At 37.1% G+C, this 26,059-nt stretch overlaps 1 protein-coding gene across 2 annotated transcripts in view; it reads right to left on the reverse strand.

The window, feature by feature from the left end:
• Positions 1-26,059, reverse strand: part of LOC150079406 (kinesin heavy chain-like) — a 429,176-nt gene that overhangs the window by 24,324 nt on the left and 378,793 nt on the right. For both annotated transcript variants that reach the window (XM_090383638.1, XM_090383639.1), the window contains exons 25-26: positions 6,739-6,794; positions 760-825 (exon numbers count right to left, since the gene is read on the reverse strand). In XM_090383638.1, coding sequence (XP_090239764.1) covers positions 760-825; positions 6,739-6,794 — 122 coding nt within the window. The remainder of the gene's footprint in view (positions 1-759; positions 826-6,738; positions 6,795-26,059) is intronic.

Below are 26,059 nucleotides of genomic sequence, written 5' to 3' on the forward strand. Positions count from 1 at the left end.
AACATTAGGGGGAAAAAAAGGTTAATAAATACGCTAAAGATCTGACTAAAAACATGAACTCATTAAGGAGATTGAATGGAAGGTTGATATTCTAAGACTGAATTGTACTATCAGGTTAACCTATACACCCAATAAGTATAGAAGATTTGGACAATGATGATAAAAAAACTGAATGCACTTGAAATGCATAATACTTACACTACCTGACTTGTTAAGTTTCATAATGAAACTTAGTTTTGAGTTTCTGCACAATGAAATGGGAGGATTAACTAGTTTCAATTTAGATCAGTGGTCTTAAAAGGTGTGAGTGTATGAAACCCACGTGCACTGGGTTTTATACTGTGAATCACTACAATCTCTCTAAATAAATTCAGGATAAAAATAAAGAAAAACAAAGTTAAAAAAAAAAAAAAAAAAAAAACATGATAAGATTTAATTCATAATAAAATATTTCATTGGTGGCACATTGTGTGTTTCATCATCACTAGGAATTATAATATGAAACCTTACTTGACCCTTTTTATTGAGGAGGATATGCAGAATTGCATGTTCTTATATTATCATAAGGATGTGCATGTTAGTGGATCCTCAGTCACAATTTGGGTATGTGGGAAAACAACTGTAGTTTTGCTTTAAGTCAAAATTATGGCTTTTTCATCAGAGATAATAATAATAAAGTAAACTGCTTTAATACAAGAATATTTTAAAGTCAGAACTAAACAAAATGAGTTCAAAAGAAAACCAAATTAATTAACTTACATTTTTCTGCATGATTCTTGTTTGATGATGGAACCCTTTTATGGATCTTCATAGAATTGTCCAAACCTGTATTAAGTTTGTGATTAATAACAGATAAGGTTATTAAAAGCACTACGCTAATTGTTGATTATAATATAAGCATAATTAAAAATCATTAATGTTTTATCTAGCAAACAGCACAGTAAATGGCAACACAGAAATTTAGTAATTAAACCACACTGACATTTTTAAATTTCAAATAGCGTAAGTTTTAGTAATTATTTCCTAAAAAACAGAGAGAGAAGCTTTTGTCTTAGCCAGGATCACCCAACTAATTTAGAGTTAGTTTGCTTAATCCACTAATATAAAGTGTCAGACACTCTATGTGCATATGTTTAAGCATTTTTAATTGTAGTTTGGATTCCCTCCCCCCCCCAATCCTCACAAAAATGTTTCCATCTAGTCATGTGTCAGTTTTAGTGTTAAGTATATGTATCTAATCTAGTACTTTTCTTTTTGAAAGTGTTTTTTGGTTTTAAAATTAGAACAAGGCTGGAATCATATCTGGCTCCACTTGATATGAGTACATACTGGTTTAAAAATTCTACAAATTAAACAAAGTTTTCATTGCTTTAGGCACCCTAGAGACTGCTTGTGTTTGACTTTTAGGTCAAAAGAAATAAACAATTTTTTTCCTTTGACCTTCATTTTCCATGCAGTGTAGACAGGATACAGATAGGGTCCCTGGTGCCCTAGTGGTGATTTATTGAACATTTATTTGTAAAAATAAATAAATAAATACATTTGTTTATTTTCTAAGATGACCAAGATTTTACAAATTCATCATGATTCCATCCATGTTGAATTATTAATGGCATCCAGATGTTCAGTACTGCAGTTACAGTGGGCATTTTTTTTTTTTTTTGCATTTTTATGGCATTGTATAGGTGTGAACCCACAACCTCCTTATTTGAGGCCATGCACCTTTTTTTTTACCCTAACCACTGGACTATGGCTAGCCTCCACAAACATATGGAGATCATATTCCCACTGTAAAAGGTAATAATAAGGTTGAAGTTGGAATACTGTGTCCAAATACAGACACTACACCTAAAAAGACAAACTTCTTGAAAAGATCCAAATACAGGCAACATGGCTGGTCAGACTGATAAAAGCTAACCATATAAAAACCCATCCATGTTGATGGGTTTTTATATGGGTAGGCGCTGTAAAGGTTCTCCCATTTGGGCAAGAAAAGTCCATTCCGAGTAGGGTTGTCCAGTTTCCCTTTGACTTTTGCTACATAGTTTAACAGAAACATTTATCTGTGTAGATCTAAAGAGGTTTCCCAGTTGCTTGAGTATATAAGCTTTGGACTGGCGATGTATGGAATGCCCCTAGTGCAAGACGAATAGAACTGTAGTGTACGGGATCAAGCCAATGTAAGGCACTTGTTCTATCAGAGCTGTAAACCACAGAGCTGTAGTCTAGATGTGACCATATTAATGCATGATACAAACGCAGTAGCGTGTAATGGTTGGCTCCCCATGTTGTGCCAGATGCTCTCAAGATGTTTAGCTTCTTAAGGCAAATAATCCGGAACTCTTTTATATGTTCGAGGAAGGTAAGTTTTTGGTCAAGATCCACACCAAGAAAGTGGACACTAGGAGCCAATGGGACGATTTGATTTTCTAGGTGAAGTTCTGTGTCTGGATGTAGGTTACACTTCCTACAGAAGTGTATCCCAAGTCTTGTGGCGAGAGGTGGAAACCATTGTTTTGGGACCATTTTACAACTTTGTTGAAGGCACCCCTCCCCCCCTGCAACTGTCTTTCTACCATTCGCATATTAGGTGAATGGCAGGGGACACTAAAGTCATCAGCATACAGGGTAGTGGACACTGTCTGTGGTAGATCCTGTGTTATGGAATTCATTATTATGTTAAATAGGACGGCATTTAGTACTGAACTTTGTGGAACCCTTTCTTCCTGATAAAATTGGAAGATAACTGGTTGTTGACTGTAACTTGAAATAAGCGTTGATGGAGGAAGTTTCTGATAAACTCTGGCAGGTTGTTTGTTTGTTTGTTATTAGCAGCATTAGCAACTAAGGCCATATTGCTCCGGGGGAATATATGTGGTGGTCATTCCCTGACCTTTCCGCATCCTCCGTATTTGATGGCCACGGGCTCGACCCCTGGTCTAATCAAGAAGCGTATGCTACGCACTGCTGTTCCTGCCCACCTGGCTATGGAGGCCTCTGGCAGGTGTCCACTTAGTCCTAGATCATATATGTTTCACATTATACCATACTTCCAAGCTGTGTCAAACGCTTTTTTTTATGTCAAAGAGAACCATGACATTGCGTTCTTTTCGTACAAAAGCATCACGGATGTTTATTTCTGCCCTGATCAGTAAGTCAAGAGTGGATCGGACTTCACAGAAACCTTATTGTACTGGGTTAAGAAGGTTGTTTTGGACTAGAAACCAGGTTAGGTGGGCATTAATCATTTTTCCCAGGACCTTGTTCATACAGCTGGCGAGTGCAATAGGTCTGTAATGCTGTGGATTTGTAAGATCTTTTCCTGGTTTTGGAAATGCCAAAATATAAGTGTGATGCCATTTGTCCAGGAAGACATTCTGTTTGAAAATTCTGTTATAAAAAATTACCTGTCTTAAGGGCTGGTTCAGTAAGTTGTGCTATCATGATGTAGTGTATTAAATCTGGTCCTGCTGTACTAAGTTTGGTGGTGGCTAAAACATGGTGCAATTCTGTCAATGTGAAGGCGAGATTGCATGCAGCACTAGATGCTGATTCAAAGTTGATGAAATGTTTCTCAGCCTGTGCCTTGTGTACCTGAAAATGAGGTGTGTAAGATGTCGTGGCTGAGATTTTCATGAACAATACGCCCAATGCATTTGCAATCTCCACTGGTGTTGTAATATCACATCCGTTTACAGTTAGTATGGGAAGGTTGATGCGTGGATGTTTAGAGTACTTACATCGTATTTTGGCCCATATCGTTTGCAGAAAATTTTGTAGTTCTTGTAATTGTGGAGGCGAAACGTCTCCATGCTTCCCTTTAGCTAGTCTGCCTAATATGTTTTGCCTTTGCCTGAGCCTGTTTAAAGCTGATGAGATTTGCAGTCGTTGGAAACTTCCTGAAGATGTTCCAAGTTTGTTCTTTTCTTTTTTAGCCATGTTACATTCATTATTCAAACAAAGTTTTCAGCATGCTGATATTTTGTTCGATTGCTTTGGAATCGCTTGGTCTGCTGCCATTTTGTTAGATATACAGGGTGTCCACAAATGATTACCCTGATTACAATATACTCTAATTTGGTAAGGTTGAATGAACGTGCCACAAGAGACACTCATGTTGAAGTTCTTTAAAGTCCTTATGTATTGATAAAAACTTTTAATATGAGTGTACAATTTGGTTAAATTTTGTTAACCTCCAAATAGTAATAAAATGTAATCAGGGTAATCATTTGTGGACACCCTGTATATTCTGTGGCCAAGTTTATGGATGTTTGCTGGACCTGCTTTTCTTCCAGTATTGCTAATTGCTTGTATATATCCCATTTCGCTTTGAGAAAGTTCATTTGGCAGTTTTGTTAGAAAAGTGGGGAATGTTTCTATCAATCTGGCATATCACTGGGTAATGGTCACTACCCAGCAGATTGCAATGGATAGTCCATCCATTTAGAGCATATATGTATGCTGAGCACAGAGAGACAACAACAACAGCTGAAGTAGAACCTGTAGGTAAATGTGTATAAGTGTGCGTGCTATTATTAAGAATAATCAAATCATGCCGGTCAAGTAACTTTTCTATAATTTATCCACGTTTGTCCAGGTTCTGATTTCTCCATAACGTGATTATTGAGGTCCTCTAGAATGAAGTAGGGTTGAGGAAGTTGCACCACTAGTTCATCTAGGTCATCATAACTTATACTTTGATTAGGGGGCAAGTACAGCGAGACTACAGTCAAGTCAAAATAATTAACGTTGACTCGTACTGCAACTACCTCAAGGTTTGTTTTTAATGGGAGTGGTTCGGAGGGTATTTGAATGTTGATTAGCAATGCCACACCTCCATGCACCCGATTGTTAGGGTTATGTACAGACCGATCTTGTCGATAAATTATATAGTTCCGGAGAGAAACAGTTATATGTGGGGTCAGGTTGGTTTCCTGAAGGCAGAAAGCAATAGGATCATATTGTGTGAGGAGATCTTGGATGTCATTTAATTTATTGCGATATCCTCTACAGTTCCACTGCAGAAATGTAAGCATTATTTGGGTTTAGTAGAACCCTCTATTTGTTTCGCTCAGGTTTCCCTTTTCGCCTTCTTTGGAAAGTATAGTTTTCTCGTGTCCATATCCTCATCAGTAAATAGTTCTAGTATGTGCTAATCTTGCTGTGTGCTATATTCTAAGTCCATGCAATCTGTTTGGTTTGCATCAGGAGAGGTAGTTACTTTAGTGTTTTGCTGTGGGTTTTGCCATATTATACCAGAGAAAAACCAAAAGAAAGCATTAGCGAAAAATTCACAGAACTACCTTATTCTTTTTATGCTATGTCAAGCCAGCAGAACTTTAATTGCACAGAAAAATTCTATGGTTTGTGTCTTAAAACAGAATGAACTCCATCCTTTTGAAGAGGTGCATGTTACTTTCAAAGCAAATTATTCCCAGAAGAAAATAGTGAAAATACAATAGTTGTTCATTGTCAGATGTCATTCATCCAATGTTATGCTAACTTCATATGATAAGCTGATGTCATGCAACATCAGCTAGCACAGGGGTCACCAAACTTTTTTCACGACGGGCCAGATAACAGAGAGATTGACTAGCGCGGGCCGTATAATCATTTTGTTCAGTATGTACAATTCAGTAAATACAACAAAAATGAAGACAACGAATATATTTATTTACCAATACACAAAATATGCAAAAATAAAGAATATAAAGAAAAATAAAGATAACAAATATATTTATTTATCAAAAACTTATCAAGGAAGGTGACATTAGGAATAAGATAAGCAGAAAAGATTAATGTGATTTATGGAACTGGCTAAATGCCAGTTCCATAAATTTTTGCATAAAAATGTATGGAAAAATATTATTTGTATATAATATTTTACAAGAATTTACCTTATTTTTACTTACACTTATTTTAATTTCTTTTAACAGAAGTTTATCTTATCTTCACAGAAAATATTCCAAATATATGCAGCCGAACGTTGCACTGCACTCTAAGTTTTGACAGCGCTGACATCTATCCCCTGCTGCACCCTAGCGATCATATCCCATAACCACGATCGACGGAGATGGGCAGTAGATATGACTACGTTAACGGCGGGTGTTCCTGACAAAGCACCCTTTTGTGATGTCATGCTGCGCCGCTCACCGTTGCCAAGGTATAAGCCCCGCTCACAAGCTGTCATTGAAACAGTAGTATTTCGTTGATTCACTATTTATTATATTTCCATATAAATAATTATAATATATTTTAGAAATTTTGATCATTTGTAGCACAGTGCGGGCCGGATGAACAGACTACGCGGGCTGGATCTGGCCCACGGGCTGTAGTTTGGTGACCCCTGAGCTAGCATATAATGGAAATTATAATTATAAAATAGTTAAAGCAACTTAGCTTAGTTAATATTAATAAAAAGCTGTTAAAATCATTAAACAAGTTGCTTGAAGTAGTTGCAACAGCAGAAACTCAAAGTTTGTTCTCCTGAGAAACTTACAATTTTTTTTTTAAATATGGTAACTTATAGTGGTAACACTATAAGTTACCATATTTATTCGGTGTATTATTCTGAATATGTTAAGCCATTTCCGTTTCCCACTGCTGAAATGCAAACGTTTCCGGCATCACATTTGTAAAAATCACATTTTATTTAAAATAAAGACAGACATATTTAATAATCAAAACTGCAACAGTGATATATAATAAAAATATTAAGTCATTTTTGTTGTCACTCACCCGAAATTATTTTGCGGTTATCTACTATGATTTCAGTCATATTATTTTGACCAGTCCTACAAATAAAAATTTTATATCAGTGAGGTCAGAGTATCTTAAAAATGTTTCAAAATGTTGCATTATTGAATTAATAATTATTAAACAGATCATAACATATCACAGATATTAACCTTCAATTAACCTTCACAATTATCAAAAAACACTGCCATAATAGTGAAGAAGTATATCAGTATGTGAATAGAGAAAATTCTGTTCACTTTCATTTCCACAACAAACCATCTTTAAATTTGATAATTCTAATTATTTCATAGCTAAAATCTATGCATTTACTTTATCTTCATAAAACTGATCATGCAGCAGGACTGATCCATAAACTTTGGCTTCTACATTTGAATACTGAGTAAATCGAAATCTGAACATCAAGTAGATGAATGTCAAACTACTGAAATGAAGAGACTGTTCTCTGTTTCCAAAATTATATAAAATGACCCCTGCAGCCATATCAACACAAACAAACTTGTGTCAGACCCTCAAAAAACTGCTTATTTTTTATGGACTAAAATAAAATATGCTGCATTCTTCAACTGGCAGTATTTTAATTGTTGACAAAATGTACTGAAGAAGTTGATTTTTGTCTTATCGATATATGCATGTCATTGGCACTCATAACATTGTTGGACGTGCCAATAATGGTATGTATATTTTTAGCTAGTATATATACTCCCAAAAAAAAAAAAATAAAAATAAAGACTAATACAACAAACCTCATTAATTCAAAGTTCAAGGGAACTTTAAACTGAAAACTGGGTTGTCACATTGCAACACCAAGGCCCACCCACCGAAGAGAAGCCAACAAGCTTTGAAATGATGTCGCCTGGGTGGTGGTAACTGCCGAGAATAAGTAACAATAGTCTTCTCCATTAGTGAAGCATTACTTATTCGAGGTAGTGTAATATCGTGGCAACTCATTGTGAAGATATTCACAATATGAGATATACTTAAATGATACCAATTATTTACTACTTTAGTAGGTTGCTGTGTATTAAAGAAATAGCACTAACTTATGCATCAGAGAACTTTAAATTAATGAGGAAAGTCAATATTAAAGAGAAATTTTTAGAAACTCTTATTAACACTGTATCAAATTTTCAAACTTTTATTTAAAATGTTAAATAATCTTTTTCAGTTTTTTTGTGGTGGACATTTGTGAATAGATGATTAACACATTAATTTAATCAATATGAAAATAACAATGATACTTGGGGTAAATCCAGTCAACTTTTCTCGCATTTAATAGTATAGTTTCACCTGAAAGGGTTTGGTAGGGCTATAGCCTCACCTATGTAAAGATTTCACTTAATGAAAAGGTTAGTGCAATTGCATCATGTTTTTTCATAAGTGAATTACTAAATTGGTAAAATGGCATCGTTTTCATCATATCTCATATTGTGAATACTTTCCCAATGAGTTGCCTGGTATTGCACTAACTCGAATAACTAATGCTTCACCAATGGAGAAGACTATTGTTACTTATTCTCGGTGGATACCGCCATCCAAATGGCCATTTCAAGACTATTTGGCCTATCGTTGGTGGGTGGGTAAGTACCCTGATGTTGTTATGTTATTTGGTTTTAGGAGCATTAGCAACTAAGGCCATATTGCTCCGTGGATATGCGGTGGTCATTCCCTGACTTTTCCGCATCCTCCATATTTGGTGGGCACGGACTCGAACCCCGGTCTAATCAAGAAGCGTGTGCTACGCACTGCTGCTCCTGCCCACCTGGCTACGGAGGCGCCCCCTGATGTTGTAATAGTGACAACCCAGTTAAGAAGAATAACTCTGCGATATGAGAGATACCAGATGGTGTATAACAGTTTAAACTGGGTTTCTACATAAAGATTTCACTTAACGAAAAGGTTACTGAAATTGCACTAAGTGTTGTAATAGTGACAACCCAGTTATGAAAAGGCCATCTGGGTGGCGGTATCCACTGAGAATAAGTAACAATAGTCTTTTCCGATAATGATAGTCTTGGTAAAGCGTTACTTATTTGAGATAGCGCAATACCAGGCAACTTGTTGTGAATGTATTCACAATATTAGATATAATAAAAACGATGCCATTTTACCAATTGGGAAATTCAATTACAAAAAAACAAGATGCAGCTGCACTAACCTTTTCATTAAGTATACAGTTTCATTATTGGGACCATTACTTAAAATTAGCACAATGTTGTTTATAATGTATAATTGTACAACCTGTTAAAGAGAGTATCAATATTTTTGGATTATTTACCACATCATTTTCTTGTAACAATCCCTTATATTTAGTACTGTATTATTCAGTGGACTTTGTAACTTATTGGCTGAAACTGGACTGCTCTGAAAAATTAGTTACGTAAACTTGTAACTAATTTCTAATTATAAACAACTCAGGGAAATACCACATTTCCCTGAGTTGGTAATTTCACTGCAAAACAGTGACAAAAATTTATTTATTTAATCAATTAGCGTTAGTAGAGGCATATGATGCAAAAAAGCAAAGCTTATAATACAGAATACGCCAAAAAAAAAAAAAACCCTACCACACACTTCCCATTTTACCCATTCATTCGCTCCACAAGTTTGTCCAGTTGTTCCTTGAATTTATTTAAGCAATGCTTCCACAACAGATGGAAGTCTTTTTCAGCAATCAACTGCTCACTGGCTAAAGGCACATTTCTGCACATCTATTCCAGAACTGCCTTTCCTCATTTTGATTTTATGCCCCCTCAGGTTCATAATCTGAGCAAGTGGAAGAATCCAATCAGCATGGAGCTGTTCAAACCATTCAGGCCTTATACATCTAAATCAGATCACCTCACAGGTGCCTAGTCTCCAGATGCTGCAATTTGAAGAACTTAAGCTTTTCTTGGTAAGAAGATCCCTTTTGTTTCCATGAACAATCTTGTTGCCCTTCTCTGTACTCGCTCTAGCAACATAACATCCTTCCTAAAATGAGGCCTCCAGAACTGTACGTATTAGTCAAGGTGTAGCCTGACCATTGGCTTATACAAAGGGATAATCACCTCCTTATTCCTGCTAGCAAAATTCCTGTATATCATTGTCAAGACCAGCTCTGGCAGCAGGTCTACTCTGCTCAAAAACTTCATATCTGACTGCACAATTACCCACAGGTCTTTTTCATTCTCCAACTACCGAGTGTAGTACACACAATTGGTACATTTTTTCTAAGGTTACTACAAACCATAAGAAGTATTGGCATTTGTCAAAGTTAAACTTCATTTGCATTGTCAATGTTAAACTTCAGTTGCCACTTCTCAGCCCATCTACCCAACTTTTCAAGACACTGCTGCAGTAGCATTAGCACAGGCCCATGATGCAAAAAAAAGAAAGCTTATAGAGCATCAGCGAAAAAAAAAAATAAAAAACACCCCTTCCCATTTCACCCATCCAGTCACTCCAAGTGTTTGTCTAGTTCAGCCTTAAATTTTTTTAAGCTAACAACTTCCACAACAACAGATGGGAGTTTGTTCCGGCAACTACCAGCTAGCTAAAGGCAAACTACTGCACATCCATTCTACGTCTGTCTTTCCTCAATTTGAATCTATGCCCCCCTCAAGGTTCTTAATCCCAAGTGGAAGTGACCCATCAGCACTAAGCCTGCTCAAACCATTCAAGGACATGTACACCTCAATCAGATCACCTCACAGGTGCCTAGTCTGCAGATGCTGCAACTCACAAAATTTAAGCCTCTCCTGGTAAGAGAACCCCTTTGTTCCTCTTACAAATCTTGTTGCACTTCTCTGTACTCATTCTAGCAACTCTACACCCTTCCTAAAATGAAAAATCGAGACATGTATGCAGTACTCAAGGTGTGGCCTGACCACTGCCTTATACAGAGGTATAATCACCTCCTTGTCTCCGCTAGCAAAATTCCTATATATCATTGACAAAACTCCATGACGTGCTCTGGTAGCCCGTCTACACTGCTCAGAGAACTTCATATCCGACTGCATACTGACATTAACAATCCTGCCAACCTTTATTATCTGCAAACTTGGACATTAAGACTGTTATACCTTCATCAATATCAATTATAAATATACAAAACAACAATGGGCCCAACACTGAACATAGACTAATGTTATTAGTGGAAGACTTCACTAATAACATTAGTCTATGAAGGGCAGTGTCCGTTAATTACCACTCTCTCTATCCTCCCACTCAACCACCCTTTTATTAATTGCAGCAACTTGCTCTTTACGCCATACTGCTACAATTTGTACAGTAGTAGTCTGCATGCAACAGTATCAAAAGCTTTCAAGAAATCCAATATGATATAAAAATTGTTCTTAGCATCCAGTTCTTTTGTGACCACATCACAGTGGTCCTTGAGGTTGTCACAGACATTCTCTCAGATATGCCAGACAAGCTGTACTTGCTACCTGGGAGTCTAAAACACTGATGGAACTGATATTTGGATGACATTCAAGTCAAGCGGACCCAATTTCCACAAAGTCCAGACGGTCTGTGACAGCCAAATCCTCTGCTTGCATCTTCACGATGGTGGTACTGTTAGTAATCCTGGGTATAACAACCATGCACATGCACACTGTGGATGACCATCCAGGTGTGAACCAACGTAAGCAGGGGTCGAGGTGTGGTGCCCACACCACATGGAGGAACGCCGCCCCTCTATGTTACCAGGCAGTACTAGGTGGTAGATGACTCTCATCAACCAGTGAAATACCACAACTTTGCTTATTGGAGGCTTGAAGTGGTGGAACCCATGTTTAGTCTCTAGAGTTAAGTTCTGGTCAACCCTTCCCCAACTCTTCCATCATGCAGTATAACTGATGACTTTTGTTGAAGTTATGATTAATATCATGGCGAGATACAATCTTCCTTACATTTCTAGGGTACAGGTCTAAAAACGGTGTTTGCGGGGCAGCCGCTAGTTAGTACACTGGACCGAACCTATTGGTAACTCTTTAGGAGGCTTCCGGATCAGCTAGTGCATAATCTTGCTACCTCTACTCTGCCAGATAGTGACTGGAGGGAGTCCAAGTAGTGTGTGTGCGGGGGCATTATCGAGGCCAAGTTATGTCAAGGATCTGGGTATATTCTTACCATGTGTACGCCATATCCAAAAATTTCATTACTTCATACAGCATGTCCCACCCACTTTTTTCTTACTATTGAATACACCACGAATTGTCAAACTAATAGAGCAAGCTTATCTGCGAAAAGATCTAAACCTCCCAAGCACTTCCTAGTTCATTTCACAAATATATGTGGTCTCAATTCTAATCTCGACGATGTCCATTTCCACTTGCAGTCTGCCAAACCCCAAGTACTTTTTTTGACAGAATCTCAGTTATCAGTTGATTCAACTACTGCTCATCTCAGTTGCCCAAACTATTTGCTGTATGATTTATTTCGCCTCAAAGGTGGTACTTGTGCATATGTCCATTCCGATATTCCCTGTCAGAGATTTGGTAATTTGGAATTTCCTCTTTTCAATCTTCTCTGGTTTAAAATCTCTCTACCTCATTGTGTCAAATTCATCTGTTGTCTCTACTGTTCTCCCCACTCCACTAATCACTTGGAGCTCTTTGACTTCCTCTCTTTGCAACACGACTTTCTCCAGTCCAACTTTCCTAACAGTGAGGTAATTTTCCTTGGTGATTTTAATGTTCACAACTCCAGCTGGCTTCCGTTTTCTAGTCACACTGACCCAGCTGGTCGAGATGCTGAAGCATTTGCAATTACTAATGACCTTGCACAGATTGTTCATTTACCTACAAGAATACCAGGCAATCCTAATTGTACAGCCAACACTCTTGATCTTTTAGTCAAAACAACCATTCTAAGTATACAGTCGAACTGAGTGGTCCTTTAGGCACCTCAGATCACAATTTAGTGATTGTCTCTTCCCAATGGAGCCATTATTTCATGGCTATTCCCAACCTCTTATTGTTTGGCATTACAAGAATGCAAAATGGGATGATCTGCGAGATTTCTTTTCTTCTTTCCCTTGGTCTGATTACTGTTTCAAAACTTCTGATATCAATGTTTGCTCAGGTCGTGTCAGTGAAATTATTCTTGTAGGAATGGAATCTTTTATCCCACACTGCACTTTAAAATCTCTTTCTTTATCTAAACCTTGGTTTTCCAATAAATGTGCTAAGGCTGTTCAAGAGAAGAACATTGTATACCATAATTGGCTTGTTTCCAATTCTTCAGTTTCATTTTTTCTGCCTACACCAAAGCTCGTAACAATTGTAAAGCAGTTATTAATCAGCCCAAACTAGAGTTTGAACAGGCTAAGAGTAGAAAACTTGCTTCTTGCCCTAATGGTAGCCGAGCATTCTGGTCTCTTGCCAAAGCTATTGGCTGCAACTTTTGCCTATCTCTGCTCCCACCTCTGTTAAAAAGAGATGGTTCTGTTGTCATTTCAGCCAAAGATAAAGCTGACCTGCTAGCATCCCATGTTTTCTTCCAACTCGTGTATTAATGATCTTGGTAAAACACATTCCACCATTCCCAACATGCTTCTATTCAATGCCTCCTGTGGTCTTCCATCAAAAGGATATCAAAAGGATTTTGCCTAACCTTGGTGCTTTGTTGTTGTTTTGGTTTTTAGGAGCATTAGCAACTAAGACCATATTGCTCCGGGATATGCGGTGGTCATTCTCTGACCTTTCCGCATCCTCCGTATTTGGTGGTGACAGGCTCGAACCCCGGTCTAATCAAGAAGCGTGTGCTACGCACTGCTGCTCCTTCCCACCTGGCTACGGAGGCGCCACCTTGGTGCTAAGAAAGCTCCAGGTCCTGATGGTATTTCTCCACTTGTTCTCAAAACCTGTGCTCCCGAACTTACTCCTGTTCTTTGCCGCCTTTTTTCACTTTCTTATTTCAAAAGTGTTTTTCCTTCTGCTTGGAAATTTGCTCATATCCAACCAGTTCCTAAAAAGGGTGACAAATCCCTCCCTTTCAATTATCGTCCCATTGGAATTAATTCTACTCTTTCTAAAGTAATGGAGAAATCAATTAACCGCCAACTCTTAAACTACCTAGAAAGCTTCCGTCTGATCAACGATCACCAGTATGGACTCTGTCAGTGTCGACCCACTGGCGATATTCTGGCTTATGTTATCCATTTATGGACAAATTCAATGGAAAAGTTCGGTGAAACACAAGCAGTTGCTCTTGACATCATAAAGGCTTTCCATCGAGTTTGGCCTAAAGGTCTTGTTGTTGTTGTTGTTTGGTTTTTAGGAGCATTAGCAACTAAGGCCATATTGCTCTGGGATATGCGGTGGTCATTCCCTGACCTTTCCGCATTCTCCATATTTGGTGGTGACGGGCTCGAACCCCGGTCTAATCAAGAAGTGTGCTATGCACTGCTGCTTCCCACCTGGCTACGGAGGTGCCTGCCTAAAGATCTTCTAAACATGCTTCCATCTTATGGTTTACCAACTGTTTTTGTAATTAGTTATCCAGTTTTCTCTCTGATCGCTCACTGACGGTGATGGTAGATGGCTCTCTGCCTTGTAACTTCTCCACTAATGCTGGTGTCCCCCAAGGTTCAGTTCTTTTTCTGGAAATCCTATTCATAGTTTTGCCGATGATAGCACATTGCATTCCACTTTCCATTTTGAGAAAACTTGCCCTGCTCATCCAGATTCAACTTCTCGAATAGAATATCTGCTACCAATTCCTTAAATGCCGATCTCCAAGTAATTCTCCAATGGGGCAAAGACAACTTAATTGATTTCAATCCTTCTAAACTCAGTCTTGTCTTATCTCGCAAAAAGGATTCTTCTGGTCCTATGCTTACCTTTGATGACACTCCGATTTCTAGGCAAAATGATATATCTGTTTTGAGGATTACCCTGACTTCTAATCTCTCTTGGCACAAGCACATTACAAATATTGCTTCCTCTGCATCTAAAAAAAACTTGGTTTTCTCTTTCACTCTCGGTGTTACTTTTCTTCCAAACAGCTCTGTTCACTCTGTACAAATCACAAATCCGCCCTATCATGGAATATTGTTTCGAGATCTGAGGTGGTGCCCCAAAAACCTCTCTCAGGCTTCTAGATTCCATTCAGAAGAGGGCAGTTAGGTTAATTAATGACTCTTCTCTAACAGTCTCTGTTAGAGACTCTCTAACATTAATTAATGAGTCTCATTTAGAGAAACTCATTAAAAATGTTCTGTTAGAGAGAATCTAACAGACTCTCCACTCACTGTCTCATAGACATACTTTTTCTGCTGCATGCCTTTTCTACAGATACTTCCATGGGCACTGTTCTTCTGAATTGGCTTCTGTTATTCCTGCTCTCTCTTTCAAAATAGTCCGAACACATGCTGCTACCAGCCAACATCCATTTACTGTCCAACTTCAAACTTACAGAACCAACTTTTCATCTTCCTTGTTTATTCATTCAACTGCTGTTTTCTGGAACTACCCTCCTTCATACAGTATTTCCTGAAAATTACAGTCTACAGAAGTTCAAGTCTAATATCAATAAATATCTTCTTTCGTCTTCTCAACCTCCAACCCAAGCACGGTACTAAGTACTATAGGTTCTAATACCTCTCATGTTTGGGGTTTTCATAAAAAATAAAAAAAAGTATCCAAACAAATTGGTCACAATTTGCCTTCCCCTTAAACAAATTATGCCGCATCTGAATTATTACTGCAGTGTTGTCTAGATGATTCAGCAATGCTGCTTTAACCAGTGATTCCATTATTTTCCCTGGAACAAAAGTTAAACTAACAGGTCTGTAATTACTCCTGTCACCCTTTGATTTCCCTTTGTGATTTGGGGATACATTTGCAGATCTCTGATCTGTGTAGATCTCCCCTGAGTCCAAGGATGCACTCATCATTATGGCCAAGGGTTTGTTTACTTCCTTTGCCTCCTTTAATATAACTACATAGATCCCATCCACCTCAAGTGCTTTTCTTATGTATAACTTCAACAATTTCTCCTCCACTTTGCTCTCAGTTATTACAAAATCATTCAGCTCCCTGTCATAATTTAATAAGCTTCTATCCTCTACTTCCCTACAAAATTTCTCATGTGTGAATGTAGATTCAAAATACTCATTCAGTTTGTCTGCTATCCGAGCAAGATCAACAGTCGAACCAGTGATATCAAGTGGGCCAATCTGATTCATCCCCTTCCTCCTAGAGTTTACATAAGTAAAGACTTCTTTGCAGCCTTCGCACAAGTCATCACGTGTGCTTTTTGGAGGGAAACCTGTAATAGCAGGTCGAAATTTTGTAACGTCATCGTTATACAGTTGCTGACAAAATATCGTTACTCTAATGTTATTCCTATGAATCTTGCCCAATTGTTTGATACTGCTGTTCTCTGATTGGATGTGTCTTGGTGATTAACCTTGTTCAAAAGATGGATGTGAGTATGTATACCATAGTGTGTGTATAGTGGTGTTAAAAATATTACGGTACTGTCACATGACTGATGATATATATAATAAGGATTCCTTATGTGCTGTGATGTAACAAATAGATCATATGTATAGCATAGCTTAATTTTCAGCGCTCACCTCATTGTAATCCGCTTGGTTTAATGAAACTTATAACAGGTACATAGTAGTTATAAAACTTTTAAATTCCATAACTTAGTGTAATTATGAATTAAAAAAAAAAAAAAAAAAATTATGAGCTTTAAAACATGCTAAAATTTGTCTAAGAAAGGAAAGTGCACATTCCATTCTATAGTCATGTTATTAAATTTATGTATTAAAAATTAAAACGAGCTAATAGCCATGCATGGACGACTTTCGAAACCATCCTCAGTTAGCTTTAGTGGAAAGAGAAGAACATGCAAAGTATGTTATATACTGGTTAAGTTCCCGAAATGCATTTCAGTGCACGTGGAAACTTTATACGTGCTAGATTCCAAATAGGGGAGAATTGATTGCAACTTTCATGTTTAATATGTTGAATGATGTGTGGTGCTTAAACCACTCAATGATGAGAGCCTCATTTTCAAGAATTTTATAACTAGAATTCAGTTTAACTACTGTAATAGCCAAATCAATGTGTGGGATATGATTGCAAGTTGAACATGTGTTAATTCTGTACCTGAAAAATTAGATTTAAAGCTATTAAAGCAGTAGTAGGCATGTGTGTTCGAAATTTTTGAAGTCCCAAATTGAGCTGTTGTACTACCAATGTAACATGCTTGACAATCTGATTGACATCTAATCAAATATATAATATTATTATAATCCTGTGTCATATACTTATATGTTGTCCTGTATGAATTAAATTTAGAAACTAATTTATTATAAGATGTAAATATTAACTTGATATTTGTATTCTTAAAAATCTATCGAAGCTGTGTAGCATATTGCTGGTGGTATGGAAGGATAAGGGGTCTGTGTATCTTATTCAGATGGTTATTAATGTTGTCAGGACTATTAAATACTATTATGGGCTTTAGTGATGGTTTTTTTTATTAGTTGTAATGGATATTTCCCATCGACAAATTTTTAGTGAGGTATTGCAATTCTGTGGATAGATCTGCTTGTGTGTGACTATATTTAATAGCATTACATATCTGATTATAAAGAACTGCTTTTTTGATGTATAGAGGATGGTGAGTAGTAATGTAAGAACTTCCCTGTATGTGTGTTCTTCCTGTATATTTTGGTGCCTAAAATTGTACCGATTTTATATATAGTGAAATTTAGAAAATTAATTTTATTATCAGTTTCTACTTAGAGGGTAAATTTGAGTCTCTCATGCATTGTATTAAATGTATTGAATAAAATATCAATAGTTGTTTTATTACCTATTAAAAGGACATCATCTGCATATCTCATATACAATTTGATACCAAGAGGAAAAGATTGAAGTACTTTTTCTTCAATAGAAGCGAGGTAGATTTCAGATAAAAAGGCTGAGATAACGAGGCCCATAGGAAGGCCAAAAATTTGTTCATATACAGGTAGTTCTCGACTTTATGAGTTAATTCATTCATAGCGTGCGCTCGTAAAGCGGGAATTTATTTCCCATAGACATAAGGTTAAAAATAGGGGTTATGTTCTCAACAATGATTGATTTATCGAAAGAAATGAAAACATAGCCTGTAAAATCAAGCACTAATGTTGATATTTTCGATTTTGTTGATACGTGATACTTGGGAAAATAAATTCGTAAACCCAGAAACTCGTAAAGCGAGAGCTGCCTGTATATTATCTCTATTCCTCTTCTGTTCCTTTTTCTTCATCCTCTATCCCTTTTTCCTTCTTCCTTCCTAAATTATTTTGAGGTTCTCCTTGTGACAACCTCAGTATGTGTCTCTTGATAGAAGAACCTGGCTGCTGCCTTGTGGCTTGGGATGGGAGGCAGGGGGAGCCTTTGTTCTCCTGCCCCCTTACTGCTAAATGCCAGGTGCCGGCTTACAACATACAACAAAACACATTAATATACACATAAGGATACAAACATTTCATTAGATCTCTTTTTTTTAAATGCCGGCCTTGGCACTTTGTCATTAAATGAATCGGCGGCATATGGGGGAAAACCCTGGTTACCACCTTTACATACAAGAATACTTTGCGCTTGTGGCTACTGTTAATCTATTAGCCTGTAAATCTCCCCAAGCTAACAGTTTTCTGATCCACTTAACACTGCCTTGATATCATCAGCAAATATTCTTGCGCCCTTTCCATTTAAGGTATCCCATCCCTGTAGAAGCAGCCACTTCTGTTACCACAGATCACACTGAGAAAAATAGTACCCCATGTGCCTTGCACAATCTTTCCAAGACCGAATTGATTGACAAGGCTCTCATCATATATCCCCCCTATAGTGTCTGGGCAGAATTGCAGACATTTTCTATTTCAACCCTAACCTGCCACTTTTTTTCAACACTGACCTATATTTGTTAAGTTAGTCTGCAGATCTCCTTCTCTTAATGTCATTAGAACATGTACAACAATATCACCTTTTGTGCCTTTAAAAGATATCTGCTCTACAAAGTCATCAACATTTGCCCGTGGCAAGCATATCCTGGTCCTATTTTACCTATCCTTTTTGCACAATATATTCCCCGTCTCCCTGACAATAGAGTCACTGACAATAACTAGCTCCTGTGGGACCACTGCATTCTGCCTTGAAGATTGCTACTGTGTTGCCTGTTTCACAAGTGTGAGTTTCGGTGTTGAGCTGGGTATCTGAGAGCTTGATGGGTCCCCCATTTTAATTCTTTACAGGCCATCTACCCTACTCCTCAAACACTCATAGATGCCAAGTTTCTTCGCACTGTCTGCACCTAACATACAAAGATATTCTCTTTGGCTAGATCATGTCCTGTTCCAGAAAGTCTGCATACATTTCACAAGTTGCACATTTTTTTAGACGGTGATGGTTGGAGAATCACCCCCTTTGGTTCTTCCCGGAGCCACAGCACTCCTGCTGCTTTGCTGCTCTGGTCTGGGGCATGATTTCCATTTAAATTCAATTTAACTGACTGATATTGAAATTTAATAAGATTAATAAATTTAACTGATCAATTGACAAAACTACACTAAGCTACCAGATTCCTAAATGCAGTGATGCATATTATGCTATCAAGTTCAAGATATACACTATGCTATACTGGACAATCTAATTTACTATAACAATGATGGCAAGTTTCGAACAGATAAAGGTTCTATATATATTAAGTAGTGATCTACAATTGAGAAGATAGTCTTACCTCTGAACAGCAAGGTGCTAGCGAAATGAACATCATTTACAAACCAATTTATGAGTTACAATAATGAGAATATATACTCAAGATAAACAGTCAGTGTAATAAAATAGATTTCATATGAATTTACAAAAATTTAAAGAATAAATAAAATAACATGAGTAACTTAAGACAACTAATATACAAAAATAAACAGCAAGGATATTGCACTTTAGTAAGAAAAAGTCTGTTATCTGTGGTAGAGTCTAAACTACAGAGGAAGTGACCACAGCACATACCAGGAAGGAAACAGTTCATTTTGAATAGGCCTTGGAGGCTGCAGACACGGGGTTCTCTGGGTGTGAAAATTTGATCAGTTCCTGGTGCTTTTTCTGTGTTAGAACTGAATAATGAAGATTTCAGCCAAGATATGTTCTGTAGTTTTCCCAAAACATATTCTACTTAGGTAGATTTTTAAAGCATTGCAGTAATTAATGGTGTTGAAGAGAATCATGTATGAGATACACTTTGGATTTTCAAGTGCAATTTTGTAAATGGTTGTCCTGGAATAGTTGTCTCCTCTTCTAGCTGCATACAATGCCAATGGTGTGGGTATCCAGAGTGATAGCAGCCAATCAAAAGGTTATAATGTCCCACATAACAATGAGGTGTTTCTACTAATGTGATGTTCAGATTAGAAAGTAGTTCCACACTGGAGGTCATGAAGAGCTTCCCTGTGACCCAGTTCAACTCTTGTAGGTACCAGTATTCTACTCCAAGACGGTGTTTTAGATGTAAGGCCAGGGCAGATGAACAAATTACCAATGCATACATCATGACCAGGCCAACACACCTTGAACATACTAGAAAATCAATTGGACAACAAAAGCCAGTGAGCTCCTGCTTAATGGACCACATGACACAAAAGAACATTTCTCCACCTGTACTCAAAGCATATGTTCCTGAACTTACTCGTGTTGTGTTGCCTTTTTTCTCTTTCTTATTCGAAAGGAAAAAAAGTATTCCCTTTCGTATTCTCTTCTGCTTTAGAATTTGCTCACATCCAGCCAGTTCTGAAAAAAGGTGACAAAATCCCTCCCATCCAATTATCGTTCCACTGCACTTACTTCTACTCTTTCTAAAGAAATGAAGAAATCCATTAACTGCCAACTCAAATTATTCAGAAATCTTCCATCTGATCGATGATGATGATATACTGGCTAATGTTACCCATCTATGGACAAATTCAATGGAAAGGTTTGGTGAAACTCAAGCAGTTAGTTACTCTTGACATTTCAAAGGCTTTTGATCATGTTTGACATAAAGGTCTTCTAAATAAGCTTGGTTTGACAACTGTTTTATGTAATTGGGTATCCGGTTGTTTTCTCTCTGTCCACTCACTGTGGGTGAAGGTAGACAGCTCTCTGTCTTCTAGCTTCTCCACTAATGCAGGGGTGCCTCAGCAGCCAGGTGGGCAGGAGCAGCAGTGCATAGCACACGCTTCTTGATTAGATCGGGGTTCGAGCCCGTGACCACCAAACATGGAGGATGCGGAAAGGTAAGGGAATGACTACCGCATATCCCCGAAGCAATATGGCCTTAGTTGCTAGTGCTCCTAAAAACCAAATAACAAAACAAAATAAACAAAACTAATGCAGGTGTTCCCCCAGGTTCACTCCTTTCTCCCACTCTTTCTTTTATATATTAATGACCTTCTTCCATTGACTAGAAATCCTATCAATACTTTTGCTGATGATAGCACATTCCATTCCACTTTCCGGTTTGAGAAAACTTGCCCTGCAGAAACAGCTTCAACTTCTCGAATATCCGCTACCAATTCCTTAAATGCTGATCTCCAGCTAATTCTTCAGTGGGGCAAAGATAACTTAGTTGATTTCAATCCTTCTAAAACTCAGTGTTGTACTTATATCTTGCAAAAAGGAATCTTCTGCTCCTATGCTTATCTTTGGTGACACTCCAATTTCTAGGCAAGTTGATATATCTCTTTTGGGTATTACCCTGACTTCTAATCTCTCTTGGTATAAGCACATCACAAATATTGCTTCCTCTGCATCTAAAAAAACTGTTTTCTCTTTCGCTCTTGGCATTAATTTTCTTCCAAACAGCTGTTTACTATGTACAAATCACCAACTGTCCTACCATGGAATATTAATCCCACATCTGGAACAATACTCAATCTGCTTTGGGAGTAGTGAAACAAAACCTCTCTGGCATATAGATTCCATTCTAATTAATGACTTATCTCTAACAGAGTCCCTACACTCTGTCTCACTGATGTTCTATTTCTGCTACATGCCTTTTCTGTTAATACTTCCATCAGCAGTGTTCTGAATTGGCTTCCATAATTCCTGCTCTCTCTTCCAAAGCAGTTTCAACATGTGCGCAACCAGTCAATATCCTTTTACTCTCCAACTTCAAATTCACAGAACCAATTTTCCTTCTTCCTCGTTTATTTATTCAACTTGCATTTTCAAGTATAATGTTCACAACTTCAAATTCACAGAACCAATTTTCCTTCTTCCTCGTTTATTTATTCAACTTGCATTTTCAAGTATAAAGTTCAAGTATAATGTCAACTCTATTGCTTTGTTTCGTTTTCATCAAATTCTGGATATGAATTTCACAGTCCAATTTTGGCTTCTGCAAGCGTAAATTGGACAACAGATCAGCAGGCACAACTTTTCTTCCAGTTTTAAAAATAGATGGCACTACACACTGGAAAAACTAAGATAATTTTGTAGGTACTAAATCTACAGAAGTTCAAGTCTAATGTAAACAAATATCCTCCATTTTCTCAGTCTTCAACCCATGAACGGTACTAAGTACTATAGGTTTTAATGCCTCTCATGTTTGGGGTTTTCATAAAAAAAACCTATCAGGCACCACTGGGTTAAACATTTCAATACTGAGTGGAGTAAATTTGTTTTTGTGGAATTCTGAAATTTTGTAAAAATAAGCTTTGTACATGCTTTGAAATTTGTTCTTATTTTGATTTTATTGATCAATTTTATCAATATTAGAGTTAAATTACTGTCAAAAATTAAATCAGAATTAAATTAAAAAAAAACTATTGCTTCGTTTTGTTTTTATCAAATTCTGGATCTGAATTTCATAGTCTTCAATTTTGGCTTCTGCAAGCCTAAATTGGACAACTAAGGTCAGCAGTCAGAAGTTTTCCTCCAATTTTCAAAATAGATGGCACTACACACTGGAAAAATTAAGACAATGTTGTTTATACTAAACCATTTCAAAAAAACTATTTAAAGTAATCTTCAAAATGTAGATCAGTGTACAAAACTTCTCAGAGAAGTGTTATTTGTAGATCCATATATGTGTCACTCAAAAGTTTAAAGAAGCAGGAATCTTCTCCTTAATATTCACAACAATCTGCATTTGTACTGTTCACTAACCGCCACATAATGGGAAGTGAACAGCCCTTGGCTTGTTCTTTCCAGAAGTAAACAAAACTATGCTTTTGAGCACTAATTGAACATGGATAAACACAATCATCAAGGAAAAAGGTGTAATAAGGTTCACAGTTCATTACATTTACAATTAAGGGATGGCCATAATTTAGAGAAGAGTCCTCAATTGCTGAGAGCATGATATGCACAGAATCTAGATGCAAACAAGGTTTTTTCCCATTTGCTGCTACTAATCCTGGCTAATCCAGTTGGTTTTACAGCAGAGCTTCATTAACACATTATAGTCGACCACCATCACACACTCCATATTTGCTAATTCTAAAATGTGGAAATTTCTATTATTTCCACACCTGCTATTAGTACAGTCCCTCTGAAAGCAGTCACCTTGGAGATGGTTTCCAAGGCCATATAGTTTCCACTAGCTGATGTTTTAAGTAAAGCTCTCAATTTATAGAATTGTGCCAGTTTTATTTCAATGGAAACACATTTTGTTCAGATATCTATTCAGATTGCTTATCTGAGATGTTTGGACAATTTCAAACTAGTAAATGTCTCTTCTTCCTGTCTGCGTCTGGTCAGTTCTGCCTACTGATATTCATTGTAAGTGTTAACAGTGTCCTACCTTCTCTGCAGTATGTCCAAACAATTCTCAAATCTCTGAGCATGATATTGTTTTTATCTCTTTTACCTCCCTTCTTAAGATCTAACTGCTCACTTACTGTTTTACTTAAAGGAGGATAAGTTGCATTTGTAAAGACCTATCTACATTTTAAACTAACATTTTCCCTAATTCTGCAACATAAGCAACTTCTATCCTTAAGATGATCTGAGTCGAGTCTTGAAATGCAGATAGGTAAAGTCGGCCAGAAATTCTTCTGTGACTTTGGATGTCTGAAAAGTTTTGAAGAGGGGCACAAATCTATCAATACTAATTCAGTTTCTTTTGGCAAACTGTACACAGGGATTCAAGCTTCAGGGACTTACTCCTAGACCATGCTTCAATGAAAACTCTACCAGGAAAATCATATATACAGTTGACCCTTGAACAACACGGGTTTGAACTGCACAGGTCCACTTATATGCGGATTTTTTTTCAATAAATATATTGGAAAATTTTTTGGAGATTTGAGACAATTTGAAAAAAAAAAAAAAAAAAAAAAAATCTCAGACGAACCGTATAGCCTATATATATACAAAGATATATATCTTTGTATATATATATATATAGGCTATCAAAAAAAAAATATATATAGGCATCAAAAATTAAGCTATTATATACAAAGATATATATCTTTGTATATAATAGCTTAATTTTTGATGTTTGCACATGAGGCAATGTATGCATGAACTCAAGAGAAGAAAAAAGCAAAAAAGTATAAAAAATCGTATTAAGTAAATAGTACGAGATGAATTAACAATCTAATAATTGTATCCCATTTTAAAAACGGGTAGCCTATGGTTAGTCTATTATAAAAAGTTAAAATTTATCAAAACTCATGCACACAAGCACTTACAGACCGTACAGGGCACCATTCGCAGTCGAGAGAAATGTAAACAAAAGTAAAGATACAGTATTAAATCATAACTGCATAAAATTAACTGTAGTACCTGTACTACTGTAATGTCTGTGCGGGTAGCACAGTGGTATAGTCACCCTTCTCCCCACACTGGGTGGAAAAGGCCTGAGTTCAAATCCTGTCGATGACGCGAAGAAATTTAGCAGGCTTTTTTCACTTCGTGGCTAAGTTAGTCAGTCTCAGGCATAGATAGCAAGGTTTTCCCCCCAGAAACTGGGGTTTTTTTGTCCAGTAAACAGACAAATCGACCATAGAACACACACAATTTACAGACAAATAAATATATGGGTAGATGTAATCATTTTACGGGGGACCCTAATACAATAATTTTTTGTACTACTTTAATAATTTTGTAGCCACTTCCTGTTGCTATTGCGGTGAGCTCAAGTGTTGCGAGTATCCACTTAAAATGCAGTGTGATGCTAATCTTCTCTGCGTGAGCAGTTTGTCTCGCCAGTAAATTGCGTATTGCAGTAAAAATTGATCTCTCAAAAATATGCAGCTTTCGTGTATTTTTCATCGTGTTTAGTGCAATACTGTAAACCTTGAAAAACACCATGAGACCCATACGAAGTGCCACTAGTGATGCTGGAAGTGCTCCCAAGAAGCAGAGAAAAGTCATGACATTACAAGAAAAAGTTGGATTGCTTGATATGTACCGCAGATTGAGGTCTGTAGCTGCGGTTGTCCACCATGTCAAGATAAATGAATCCAACGTAAGGACCATTGTAAAAAAAGAAAAGGAAATTCCTGTGTAAACAAATGTTTACACAGAAATTCCTAGCCTTTTGCAGGAGAACAATATATACTTCACACAAATGAAAACTCTGCACAAACAGAGCTTGTATAAATGAGATTCTACTGCAATATATAGATGCCAATAAAGTTCCCAGACTGGTAAAATAAAAAGAAACAAAGTGACAGAGCTCCAAAATGGTTTTATTGTGATTCAAAGTAATCACCACCTGACTGAATGCGATTATTACTTTCCTCTTTCTGTACAATGGCATGTTTCATTAGAAATGCTGTCACAATAAGTGCAGAATGGGTCAGGGCAGTTACGTGCAAAAAGAACTAACTGCCTTTCTCTGAAAATTGTGGCCTCACCTTGGAAATGCACTTCAATAGCCTTTAAAGCACCTGCATGTAGAACACAGAATTGACTCTCTCTCTCTCCCCTTCAGGTACAAATTTGTTGCGAATCACACTCTGTTTGTCAAAAAGCATGATCTTCTCTGCTTCTGCTCATCCATGAGGCCGTGTGGCACAAACCTTCCTTTTCACTAAATGTTCATATAGAAGATGGGGGGGGGGGAGAGAGAGAGAGAAGACCAATATTTATCCTCAATTCAACAGCTCCACTGTAAATATAATACCTCATACATGAGCACGAACTATGACTAATGCAATACTATGGAACAATGCTTGTCTGAGAAGTTGTATTATGATGTTAGAGAAAAGCAGCAAAATGAGAGAAGTGAAAGAAAAGAGGCAGATCAGTACTAAAAATGAAGAGAAAATATAATTTGGTTTGGTGATTTTTTTTTTTTAAATTTCTGTAGTGCAAATAATTTG

Source organism: Mastigoproctus giganteus, chromosome 10 (assembly GCF_048544385.1).
Source record: "Mastigoproctus giganteus isolate SK-2022 chromosome 10, ASM4854438v1, whole genome shotgun sequence".
Taxonomy (NCBI): Eukaryota; Metazoa; Arthropoda; class Arachnida; order Uropygi; family Thelyphonidae; genus Mastigoproctus; species Mastigoproctus giganteus.